At 32.4% G+C, this 13,760-nt stretch overlaps 3 protein-coding genes across 3 annotated transcripts; 1 reads left to right on the top strand and 2 right to left on the bottom strand.

Moving 5' to 3' along the window:
* Window positions 1-1,764: 1,764 nt before the first annotated feature.
* LOC115698089 (uncharacterized) lies at window positions 1,765-4,586 on the top strand. Its single transcript, XM_030625264.2, has 7 exons — window positions 1,765-2,022; window positions 2,121-2,198; window positions 2,921-3,027; window positions 3,611-3,688; window positions 3,887-3,988; window positions 4,093-4,174; window positions 4,264-4,586. The coding sequence occupies exons 1-7, from the start codon at window positions 1,872-1,874 to the stop codon at window positions 4,383-4,385; spliced, it is 720 nt and encodes a 239-aa protein (XP_030481124.1). The 5' UTR covers window positions 1,765-1,871; the 3' UTR covers window positions 4,386-4,586.
* On the bottom strand, window positions 4,498-6,126 carry LOC115698088 (pentatricopeptide repeat-containing protein At5g41170, mitochondrial-like). The gene has a single exon (XM_030625263.2). The coding sequence runs from the start codon at window positions 6,124-6,126 to the stop codon at window positions 4,645-4,647; it is 1,482 nt and encodes a 493-aa protein (XP_030481123.2). The 3' UTR covers window positions 4,498-4,644.
* A 3,961-nt stretch (window positions 6,127-10,087) lies between these two features.
* LOC115697665 (berberine bridge enzyme-like D-2) lies at window positions 10,088-12,368 on the bottom strand. The gene has a single exon (XM_030624755.2). It carries the CDS (start codon window positions 11,752-11,754, stop codon window positions 10,090-10,092), a length of 1,665 nt encoding a protein of 554 aa, XP_030480615.2. The 5' UTR covers window positions 11,755-12,368; the 3' UTR covers window positions 10,088-10,089.
* Between the last annotated feature and the right edge of the window lie 1,392 nt (window positions 12,369-13,760).

Genomic DNA, 13,760 nt, shown 5'->3' with positions numbered 1-13,760 from the left:
GTTTGTGGGGTATTTATAATATTTTTCTGGGGGATCCCTAGAAATGAATCACTTGTCTTTCTGTGCAGGTTCAATATAGGCACATATTCCTAGCAGATACAAAATAGGAAATACATGACCTATACCGTAGGTATCTTAGGAGTTAGGTGGATATAATCTTTTATCTCTTCTTGATTGATGTGATCCCTCATAAAGTAGCTGTCACTAGCTTTATTAATCACAGCGTAATAGCTGCAAAAGAGGGGTAACGTCGTCAGTCATATTGCTTATGGCAGTCCCAATATGTTTTCTCCCATTCGGCATTAAATGTGAGGTGACTGTTCAAATAGAGTCCAGTACCTCCCAGAGGAGCCTTAGCATGACCCTGGCCTCCGGGAGTACGTGGATCCTTCCTTTATCTTCTCCGGGAGTTATCTTCTCATCGACACTCTTGTTGCCAAGGACTTAGTTGATTTCTTTAAGAGTTGAGCCTCTCAGCTCCACGTGTCGTCTTTATACTGGTCCACGTATTTTGGGCAAAATTAAGAGCAACATTTACCCCCCAAGCCTTGTTTGGTGTAGAGTAAATGAGGCTTGTTTGGTGCCTCCGGTTGACTCATCGATTTCCTGGCACGTGCCTCGGGCGCGTGGGCTGCATTTATGATAGTCATCATTAAAATTTATTACTTTTTGCAGGCAACGATTCGCTTCCTGCCCATTAATGATCTGACGCATTTAATCTGTGTCAGACAAATACACAAGCGTTTTTAACCGCCCTGATAAGTATTTATCCCAACCGTTAGATTTGCAGAATGCGAATCGATTGCGATTCTCACCGTACGATGGCGCCTGATCACAACTGCTTTGTACCCATTCTGGCCTATAAAAGCCAACCTTTCTCCTTCATTTGGTTACTTTCACCACTTCGCCATTTCTTCACAAGAACACCCTTGAGAAAAAATTTCAGAAACCATAGATTTCTTGCTGCTATTCCTCCGTCGCTGCCATAGATTTCAGAAATCATTTAAGAGAGAGATCAAGTTAGTGAGAAAAACACAAAGAAACTTAGCTTGTATTTGAGATGAATTCTCTTAGTGATTAGTTGAGAATGAGGGTTGTAAAAGGCATTTCCATGTGTTTGAATGGATTGCCTCTGTTGTGGGCATTGGCCCACATAGAATAAATGGTAGAGAATTAAGCCATATATAAGAACATGGGCTACTCCACTCATTACTAATTGGTTTTGAGATAGAACCCCATGATTTTCAATATGGTATCAGAGCCATATCCCTTGCGGGCAAGTGATCCTATCCGATTTGCACCTATACAGATAGTGACCATGTTCACTCTGATATGGTTCAAGATTGATGAGCAAAAAATAGCCATCATCTTGAGGGAGAATGTTGTGGACATTGTCTCATATAGAATAAATAGTAGAAAATTGAACCATATATAAGAACATGGGCTACTTCACTCATTACCAATTTGTTTTGAGATGGAACCCCATGATTCTCAACAGCCTCAAGTGAGATTATGTTTGTAATTGGTCTGTATCACCACTAGTGTTCTTTATGTTCTTGATCCAAGGATTTGTAACATTAATTCTTGCCATTCAATATCAAAACCAGCACAACTAACAGAGTATAAAGTGTAATTTTCTCTTTTTTTCTCTTCTGAAAAGCCCAACCAAGCCCAAAATTGAAAGAGAATAAAAGGCCCAGCCCCAGTCCAAGCCCAAGCCCAAGCCCAATATATCCTTAAAGCTTCGTCTTCTTCAAATGGTCCTTATCCAACCAAAGAAAAGGGAGCTCTGTAAACTCAGACTCAGACTCACACATATATATATATATATAAACATATATATAAGCCAAAACCTCCCTTCTTCTTCAACAATGGCGGGAATGGCGACCTTCTTCACTTTCTCATCATCGTCTTCTTCAATCCTCACCTCTCCTCCATCACTTTCTTTCTCTTCCAACCTCTCTCTACTTCCAATACCGACTTTCTCTCGCTCTCTTCAATTTCGCCACCCAACATTTCCCAGTTACCTCCTTTTTCACTCTCTCTTTTGTGCTTTGATTTCTCATTTTCACTTCGATTTAGCAGTGAAGTAATAACTGCTTCTTTTTTCTTTTTCACAGGAATTATGGCTTTGTCTAGTAACGATATTAAGGTTGGCACTGAACTTGAAATCGACGGTGCTCCTTGGCGAGTTTTAGGTAATGTCATTGGTTTTGGTTATGAGCAGTTTTTGTGATTTTTAGATTGGTTCTGATTTTAACTTTCGTGATTGGATAATTGTGTGTTGTTATAGTTGAACTGGTTGTTGTAGTGATTATCAGGAATTCACATTTGAGAAATGGATCATTTCTCATGTTTTTCTTGTACTGCTAAGAATTTCATAGGTACTAGTTATCGACTCTCAACTATCAACTGTATAAATTAACTTACATTTCAATCTAATAAGAGAGTTGATTCAAGATAGTTAAATCAAGTGAAGAGCCATGATTTTCTGTCATTTGGGTTCAATTTCTTATAGCAATTTGCTAGAGTTTAGATATAATTCAAATTAAAGTTCTGAATACTTTATTGAAATTCTTGGTGTGTGAAGTGGTGTGATATTCCTTACAAATGATAATTATTAAATTAATTCATGTTAGACCCGATACTTCATTACACTAATAGTGGTATGACACATTGTGGTAATGTCTAGTGTTAGACACCATTAGTGTCCTGTAGCACTTTTCTTCTAAATTCCTGTAAGTCTTGCATTGTGTGGTAGTTTATAGCAATTTATTGGCTTCCATGTCTGCAGTGTGTTTAAAACGTTGAAGTACTTCTTTCTGATAAATCTTTGCCTTTTTATTGATTTGTATATTTAAAAACTATTCATTGTGTTACTGAATTGAAGTTAATATTTGTTGCTTATTGACATTTATAGAGTTTCTTCATGTGAAACCTGGTAAGGGTGCTGCATTTGTGAGGACCAAAATCCGTAATTTCATAACAGGGAACACTATCGAGAAAACTTTTCGAGCTGGAGTTTCGGTATAGTCTTTTGACCTATGAATTTATTTAATATTAGTCTTGTTGCTGACACATTTTAAGTTTCTTAGAATTTGCACTGCTAACATCTTCTGTATTTAATAAAAGAAAATTTGCATCACAAACATGTATGAAAGGTCAAATAAAAACAAAACATATTCTGTATTTTGGTTTCAAAGTTTTGGTTACACTTCATTGAATCCAATGAGTCAGAAACTCTAGCAATTTGTTAGGGAGGTCCATGAGAAATCGAAACCAGACCGTATCAAGCTGTAATTAGAAGATACAACATGCATTCTCCAATTTCATTCCATACATCAATAATAGTATATATAATTCTTGTTGATATGTAAATGTTAATAGTACAATGAGATAGAACATGGTCTCCTCTCCTTCAGCAACATATTGTGATTTCTTGGAACTTTTATCAACACTGATATAGACAATAAAGGGATATCATTAAATTTAATCATGCTAATGATATCCCTTGATTATTAGGCACTGAGTAGATAAATATGCTCACATTATACAATTTTGTATCCAATTATGTGTTTTTATTGTTCCTTACATGGACTTATTTTCCCAGATTGATGAGGCAGAAGTATTTAAGGAAACCAAACAGTTCACCTACAAAGACGGTTCACAGTTCGTCTTCATGGACCTGGTATTTTTTTAATCTTCATATTCTAATTTCATATATTGGTCTTCGGTTGCAGGAGTTTTTACAAGATTCTTGCTGAAGCAGGACCGATTTAGTATCCAGGGGCTATGCCTCAAGGAACGCGTCACTGTAACTGTCAAGATTTGAATTTCAACTAACTTCATTTTCATACTTTATAGGTGTAATTGTACTCTTTTGCAGATCACATACGAGGAAATTCGCCTCAATGATGCTGATGTCGGGGATAAAACAAAGTGGTTGAAAGAAGGAATGGACTGCAATCTCCTACTTTGGAAAGGAAAGGTTCTTGTCAAATCCTTTCCAAGTTTTTCTGAACATTTGTTATAATTTGATTACGTATGATTATCTTTCTTTAATGGCGAATTGCGTTTGCTATATCGTTTTAGGTTATTGGCCTTGAACTTCCTGTCACAGTGCAGTTGAAAGTAGAACAAGTTGATCCAGGACTCAAGGGTGACACGGCTCAAGGTAATGTTATTTCGTTTCGTTGTTAAATTTCGAAGGACCTAATGTCTTGTCCTTGTACTGAATTTGCCATGTGAATTTTTCCTTTGCAGGTGGTGGAACAAAGCCTGCAACTCTTGAAACCGGAACAATCGTCAATGTCCCGTTATTCATAAATACAGGGGACACAATAATAGTCGACACAAGAACCGGACAATACACGAGTCGGGCATGAGTTATAGCTTGTAGATTACCTACCATTAGACAATTCTTTTCGGCCTTTTGTTTACCATTAAAGAGAGTTCTATTCTATCTTCACTGTATGAGAAATGTACACAAAGTTTTCACTTGAAATTAGTAAAACCTCAACCTTTGTTGTAAACTACTTAGCTCATTTGAGAATAGCTTAATACATTTTTGTATCTAATCAAAGAAAGTGAATCGATTTATCGTCGTAGTAATATTACAAGAAGCAAAGAATCGACAACATTTTCTCATTGTTGCGGTTTCTTGCTAGGAATCAAACCGCGCTTCACTGCAGCCCCGTACACATTACAAGCACTGAAGAAATTACCATGTTTGTTCAACCCATCAATCAAAAGGTTATAACTTCCTCTACTAGGAACTATACCCCCTTCATTCAACAAAACCAAAACAAACAACGCCTCGTTCGCCTTTCCCTCCACACAAAGCGCTTGAATTACACCGTTCAGTGTGATAATCTGCGGTGAAAATCCCATTCGAATCATCGTCTGTAAACTTACACTAGCCTCATCAATTTTCTTCCCTATACACAGAGTTTGAATCACTAGATCGTACGTACTAGGTTCGAACAAATCGCCATCATTTTTCATCTTCTCGAAGAATTGGTAAGCATCTCGAAACAAGTCTTCTTTTCTTCCCCTACAAAATCTCCTACACAATCCTCTTAACAAAGAGTTCATCATCTTCTTCTCCACATTCAATCCAATCTCCAACATTTCGTTACAAATCCTCAAAGCAGTCTTGGTTTTTCGCCATTTCAATAAGCCATGTAACAAAGTACTGTAACTGATATAATCAGGCTGACAATCTCTCTCTTTCATCATCTTCAAAATCTTAATCCCTTCCAATGGTCTTCCCTCTACACAAAACCCATTAAAGAGAGTATTGAAAGTGACAACATTTGGTGATAAACTCATCTCCAAAGCTTCATTAAGCAATTCCATAGCCTCATCTGATCTACCAACTTTACAAAAACCACCCATAACAGCTGTATATGAATACATATCAACTCCAACAATGGAGTCTTTCTTCATCCTCATTAACATATCAAATGCTTCCTCTACTCTCCCCACATAACACAACCCTTTCAACAAACAATTATATATTTGAACAGTTGGCTTAAAACCAATCCCACCCATCAAATCCAAAACCCCAAAAGCTCTCTGCAACTTACCCTTTTTACATAATGAATTCATCAAAATATTTACAGCAGAAAAATTTGGAACAAACCCATTATCCAACATATACCTTAGAACACTCTCTGCCTCATCAAAATCATTATTCTCACAATAACACCTAATAATTACAGAAAATGTCCAAGAATCTGGCTCCAAACCATAACTAGACATTTCATCAAACAGTTTCAAGGCAAGATAAGGCTCCTCAGCAACAACAAGAGCTAAAAGCAGTTCATTGAACTCAAAAATAGTTCCCAAATCACCATTTAGCTTCTGAACAGTGATGATTTGGTGTTTTTCTTTAAAGGGTAAGCCTTTGATTTCATCAACAAGAGGTTTTAGGCTTAATTGGGTGGTGGGTTTCTCATAAAAATCATGGCTTTCTTTGATGGGTATTTCTGTAATGTTGTTTTTATTAAGAGCATAAGAAGAAGAAGAAACATGGTGATGGGTTTGATTGGTTTTGAATGTTTTGTAGAAGCAAATTGGGTTGGTCACTAAAATAGAGTTGAACACATGAATTGGAGAAGGCATTAGAGAATAATAATGTAGTATAAGTATTTTTGGGAGTAGTATTGAATTTATAAATATATTTTTCAAATTATTTCATTTTTTATTTATTTATTTATCCACACCATTTTATTATTCTATATAAAAGAAATTATATAAGAAGAAAAATTACTACTTTACAATAAAACATTTTGAAAGAAAAAAAAAAATTACACTACTTTATGATTATATTAGCTTACCATTTGTTTATTTATTTAATTTTTGAGTAATTAACGTGAAATTTTTATATATTTTAATTTTTATACACTTATTTTTCTTATATTATTATACTATTTACATAATGTCACCTTTTAAGATAATGTTATCATCACTAAAAAAATTGGAAGTCCAATTATACTCTTATTTGTATATAATTAATTCATGTAATATCATAACATTCATATAATAACTTACATACATTTCTAGTTACTAGTAAAAAGCTACGTGCAAAGGCACGTATACTAAATTTTATTCTAGTTTTTTTCTATGTTATTTTAAAGTGATACAATTAAAAATTAAAGAAAAAATATTATTAGTTATTAGGTCAGATTATTATTATGTGTATAGGAAGAAATTATAAATTAATTAATCTTATAATTTTAACTTTAATCAAATAGGGTTCTAGATATATGAACAATAAATAATCACGTAAAAATAAAAAATAATTATTTGAATAAAGAATTCAATATACACAGTTATATATATGAATCCCATTAATCAAAAATAATTATTCAATATATGAACGATAATTTGTCAGACTATATGTTTCCCAATAAAGAAATCCACCTCCTCATAGTCAAAAATAAATAATACATGTAATACAGATCTTTGTAAATAGAGTACCTAAAAGGTTTAAGTGAACTAAATAATGATTAAGAAGATCTAAATTACAAAATGAAAATAACATGTCTATATGAGTATGATTTTTTTGCTATATGAGCATGATTGATCTAAGAGAAAATAGATAAACCTATAAACATATGAATATACTTAATATTTATTTTGACAAAGAAACAATTCAATTATAAACAATTCTAAATATCAGCTTGACAATTTCAACACACTAATTACTCATTAAATAACCATAATGTATACATCATGACAGTTTTATTTTATTTGATATCAAATGATAGAGATTATTGAGGTTTTCAGCCATGGAAAACACAATACGATCAAAAAATAATGCTCATTAATTGTATATTTCAAAGAAACTCAAATTTTCATGAATGTCCCTAATAAGATATAAACATTAAAGTTGTAAATTAAAAAAAAAAGTAGCAAAATTTCTGTTAATATAAGAAATAGAACAAATTGAAAATTTATACAATACTGGAATTTGAACTCTTAGAGGCCAATAGCGAAGGGGCGAAACTCGTTAGATCCCCTAGTAGAACACTACCTTAATATGAATAAATTAGCATCATCAACAAAAAGAAAATTAAAGGGAAAAGACTTAATAATTATGTGACAAATAATTAATAATTGAATTAAAAAGTTAAGATTATAAGATTAATTCAAATTATTGTTCATATATTGATTAATCCCATTATTAAAAAATAATTCAATATATATGAACCCTATTTGATTAACGTGATTTAATCATATAGGGTTCATATATTGAATTATTTCACTTTAATCAAATAGGGTTCATATATTGAATTATTTTTTATTAATAGGATTAAGCAATATATGAACAATAATTTAAATTAATGTTATAATCTTAACTTTAATCAAATATGGTTTATAAAAGAGGCATAAATAATTAAATAGAGTTAGAAATACGGTAATTAAAGAAAATCTAGAACTTTTTTTTTTGGATTTAATGGGATTTATTTATTTTTTATTTTATTATATATAAATAAAAAGTGACCCATGAATTTCTCATAAATCATTTTATTTTTAATAATAAACTATTTTATTTTTAATATAAATAAAAAGTCACCCATATATTTCTCATAAACTAAGAATTCGGTTATATAAGCACACTTTATATAGAATAGACATTAGATAATATATATTATATATATAATTAATCATCCAAAAATAAATATATAAATTTAAAAACGTAGAGATCTACTAAATGTTTTCCAAAACATTGGATCTGCCACATTAATATTATTGGCATCATTATTATTATTATTATTATTATTATTATTCTTACTATTGCTATTTCTTTTTCTTCCAAATCCAAATCCAAAAATAGGTTTAAGCAATTTCTTCATAACCTTTCGAAATCCAGGCCGCCCACTACGGCGGCCTTGGCTCACCTGAGATACCAAACCCGAGGGTGTTGGTAAGCTCTTTTGATAAGACGAAGCAACAAAAGTAGTAGTATTAGGAGGAGGAAGTTTTGTGTGGCGGTGGAGGTGGCGGTGGCCGAGGGTGGCGGGCTCGGAGAGGCTTCGCCCTAAGATGGCTTTGTTGAGTTGAACTTCAAAGGAGAGCCTTTCGAACTTGTCGAGTAGATTGCTTTGTTCATCACCAAATTTTCTTCTTACAATTTCTACTTCATTATTATTATTATTATTATTATGATCCATTTTCACTTTATTCATTAGCTCATCTTTTTTCTATTAATATATATATGTGTATGTATGCTTGTTGAGTGTGGTAATGTATCTAAAAAAGTGATAACACAAGTACACTTTAGTTTGAGTGATGTTATATGATTATAGATTCCATATGGAGTACTTGTTTTTATTATATTTAGATCCCCACTTAAATAACATTGGAATAAGTTTGATCATGAGATTGTATTGTAGCATACAATACTCTTTTTTTCTTTATAAAATAAATAAAATTGGTAGAAGAAGATGATAGGATAAAATGAATATGCCCTTGGTATTGAGAGAAAAGTGAACAAAGGTTTTACTCTTAGCGATCGGTTAGATGATGTGTCAAATTAAATGACATGTCACTACTTAATTGGTTTGCATAAATTTGGGATAGAAAAAATGGGATAGTAGATTTTAGAGCACTAAAACACTCCCAAGTATGGATTTACATTTCTGCCATCGGGATGGGCCACGCTCTTAATGGGCAAGAATTCCCTGTCTAAATGGAGAATGGGGTGGGAACGAGAATTATTTTTTATCCCCAAATATTAAACGGGATAGGGATAGGGATCACACCCTCCGCCTTGATGGGGATCCGTTTAGTATTTTATTTTATATTTATAATAATATTTTGCAATTTATAATTTATGTTTGTATTTTTTCAGTTTACGTAGTAGTATCCTTTTTATGATTTTAAAGTTGTGTTTTGAATAATAATTAGTTTATTAAATAATAATTAATGTGTAATGTTTTAATTTTTATGTAGTTTAATATTTTTTATATATATTTAATTTTTTATTATAAACTTTATTTTTTTATTAGAGAATTCTTTGCCCCGCCCTGCCCTTATTAGGGGATTCCCTACTGTGTGGTCATCCTTACTCTTAAGACGATCTTCAATGAAAGATGTAAAAATTGTGTTATATTTGGCACAAAAGGTAGTTAATATTTCAATAATGCAGAGAAAAAAATCGAGAAATTAATGTATGATAATGTAAAAATTTAAGGTAACACGAAGAAAGTGAGATTTTGATAATGTATTTTAAAGAATAGAATAGAGAAACTAATATAAGTGCTCTTACACTTGAACAAGTAGTGGTCGTTTCATTCACCTTACAATTTTGATTTACCTATTTGAGAAATGTTAAGAGCTATCTTAAGGTGCCAATCACATCATTAGACCTAACATACTAAATATTAGTACAATTTAATATTGATTTCTATACATTTTAATTTAATGAATAATATAAAAAACCGCAAACCAATTATAGGATGTCATATTAATGTGAATGTTGGGCACCTTAATTCTATGCCACTTATAATATCCACACATAACATTCTTCTTTCACATACAAGATCCCTCATAAATTACAACTACTACATTTCTTTTGTTCTACTCACTCCGTCTAAGACTAACCAAATTAGAATTATTTGGAGGAATACTTTGTTGATTAGAGAAAACATTGTGAGGATCTATCAAAGTTTTGGCTCGAACCAACCTATCAAAGTTATTTAGAAAATATTTTTCTCCCCAAGCCCTAGCAATCTCCACAGGGTCAAACAACTGATCATCATCATCATCATCATGATCCTTTGTAACCATCACACCAAGATCAAAATCTATATAGTTTACATAAGCTGCTCTAGGACCCCATGAAACATATGGAGCCATTGCACTATAAAATGCTCTTAACCATTTTATGTAATCTTCTCTTTTCTCATTATTCTCTTGTTGGCTCCATTCTACCATGTATTGAATTGTATACAAGTTACCTTTTCTATGTGGGAAAGCAATAGATTCAGTGCTTATACGATCCATGTTTCCACCATAAGGATCTAAAATCACATACCCTTTGGGCTCCTTCTCAAGATGGTTAAGGGCTACCCATATGCCATCATGAGAAATTGGGGTATGAACATAGTCCGATTTAGCTTTAAAATATGCCTTATTTTGCAAGTAACGATCTTGCAAGTTGTGTACCGAGCTTCCTGGAGACAAATCGGAGAAGAACACGATGGATTGAATCCAACTCATTTCAAAGCAGTCTTGTTCTACAATACCTAGTTCTGGGAACACCTGATGAATGAAGAATTGTGTTTGATTCTTAGGACCGAGATAAAAGCCTTTAAATGTAACTGAAATTCCAACATGAGTTGTGGTTTCGGGTAACCCTGCACCAACAAAACATGACAAGTAAAAATCATCTCCTAAGTTGGGAGCAACAAGTTGCCACTTTGCTATTAGGTTTGCTATTTGGGTTTTTGTGCCTTGTCTAGACACAATAAAGGTTGTGACAATGGGTGGAACTTTCAATAAATTGATTTTCCAAGCATAAACAACCCCCCAAACACCACCACCTCCACCTCTAATGGCCCAAAACACATCTTCTCCCATGCTTTCTCTATCTAACAACTTTCCATTAGCGTCAACAAGCAGAGCATCCAACACATTATCAGCCGCAACTCCATATTTTCGGGAAAGTAACCCAAAGCCACCGCCCGAAATATGTCCACCTATTCCAACAGTTGGACATGATCCAGCTGAGAAACCATAATAATTAGTGGCATTAGCAATAGCATAGTAAGTCTCACCCAATGTTGCACCTCCTTCCACCCAGGCTGACTTGTCCTCTAAGTCAACCGTCACTCGGTTAAGATTCATTAGATCCATGATCACAAACGGGGTAGGAGTGTTTGCAGTGCTGGCAGTGTCTATAGTTGAGGAAGTACCCTCATAGCTGTGTCCCCCCGACCTAATTATGATTTTGCAAGAGGCATTCCTAGCACATAAGACAACACTTTTTATTTGGTCTACATTTTGAGGCAATATTATAGCAATAGGCTTAGGAAAATTGGGATCAGCAAAACGAAGATTTTGCATAGAGAAATTGAGCAACTTGTAATAGTATTTGGATTCGTTGCTATGTAATGTGGTAAAGTTGTTGATGTTATGTTGTGTGAGACATGAAGTGATTTGGTATTGGAATTGGTCTTCTTCTAAAGATGGCACAATTAATAAAACAATAATTATAAGGAAGTACACTAGGGAATTCATCATAGCTTTGTAATAAGTTTACATTAATGCTATTAGTACTACTTATATAATTATTATTATTAAGGAAACTAGCTAGATATAGAAGAGATGACCTATGAGGATATTGTTGAAGAAGGATAATTAAATTACATTATTTCAAGTTTAAAGATAATTAGATAAATGAAAAGAAAATGGAGAATAATGTGATGATTTATTAAGGACAAGAAGAAGGTGATGGTAATATATGTGGCCGGCAATTGTTTAATTAATTAAGAAAGTTTTAACAAGGTGGAACTAATACATAATTACATATTTAATTATGAGATGATGGTATATATAACCCACTTCATATATATATTTATATAGCCTAAGCTAAAGCAAACAAAACTATAACTTGCATACAAACTAAGACAAAGACATGAATAATTTTTCATAAAATATAGGGTGTTTTTACAATGCAACCTCTTGAAAGGAATTTATTAATGTACTTCCTATTTCTTTTGGCATTTGAGAGAATTTTTTAGTTTAATTTTTTTTACATTGTATTTATTTAAGATATTTTATAAAATTTTAAGAAATTTGAAAAAATCTAACATGTCAAAAATAGGGTTCGAACAGTCTTGTTGCACGCGAAACTCTTTTATTTTATATGCGTGTGAAATAGATAGTTTGAATCCTATTTTCGACGTGTTAAATATTTTTGAATTTCTCAAAATTTTGTAGGATGTCCTAAATAACTACAACGTAGACGACCATAAAAAAAATTAAACTAAATTTTTTTTCCAAATACCAAAACAAATAAGGAGTATATTGGTAAATCTCTTTTAAGGAGTATATTATAAAATCTTTCATAATATAATACATATATTTATACATACAAGTTATTTATTTTCATGTGCATGAATGCCTGCATGCCGGCAGAAAGAACCAATTTCTTTATTTTTTTTTGTATGCGTTTAGCATAACTCTAACAAAAACAATCCAAATCTTAGCATAACTCTTAATATATTTAATTTTTATTATATATATATATATAGAGAGAGAAATAAGGATATGTTGCTTCACCATTTTTTATATTGTATGTATGAAGTTATTTAAATAATTTTATTTTAGCGTTAAAAAAGAATTTGTTATATTTTAAATAATTAAGTATTTAATACATATTAGTATTATTTTTATCTATTTATCCATTAGTTTGGTTAAACTAATATAGGACAGATTAAAAGAAAAATTAGGGTTTCTCGTTTCTTAAATCTATAGCTATCGGATGTTGTCTTTTTTCTCTGGCTAGGCCCTGCTAGTGTGGCTTAGTCGGGGTGCTACTACAATTCGATTTTTGCTACTACAATTAGTCTTGTCTCTGTGTGATATGATTTTGAGTGTTTTAGTGATCTTGTCTCCGTAATATGTTTTGAGTATTTTATTCTTATCTGTGTGACATGATTTTGTGTTGTTTGGTTTTGTTGTTGGTTCTTCTTTGTTCTTCGATGACTCGTCATCAAATCGTTGTTAGTGGTTGGGAATACCAAGTTTGTTAGGATTTATAAAACACTCAAAGAAATATATAAATCACAGATCCAAACATATTCCTAAAAGTGCTTTAATATAGAAAACCCTAAATCATAAATCTATAAAGCCTTTGCTAAATTAAAGAAGAAGAAGATGATAAAATATGAGCGGAAGCACTAACCTGAAGCCATTGTTGGAGATTGTAGAGAAAGTTTTGATCTTCCAAGAATACACTATTTTCTAGAGTATTTTCTCTGATGGGGAAGGAGAGAATACAGAACCCTAGTGTTTCTTGGGGACCACTACCTATTTATAGAGTCATCTTAGAATAACTCTTGGGTATTTATAATTTGGCCCCTCAACAAATTATAAATTAACTTATGGTATCTACACATTAATTCCATGACACTTTAATACCCTTTTGATACCCATAACATAATTGGTCACTTAATTTCGTATCACACTTTATAATAGCATATACATTATACATATGTGCCCACAAAGGATTTTTTAATCCAACA

This window comes from Cannabis sativa, chromosome 7 (genome assembly GCF_029168945.1).
Source record: "Cannabis sativa cultivar Pink pepper isolate KNU-18-1 chromosome 7, ASM2916894v1, whole genome shotgun sequence".
In the NCBI taxonomy this organism is placed as follows: domain Eukaryota; kingdom Viridiplantae; phylum Streptophyta; class Magnoliopsida; order Rosales; family Cannabaceae; genus Cannabis; species Cannabis sativa.
This window is presented reverse-complemented; position numbering and strand designations above follow the sequence as displayed.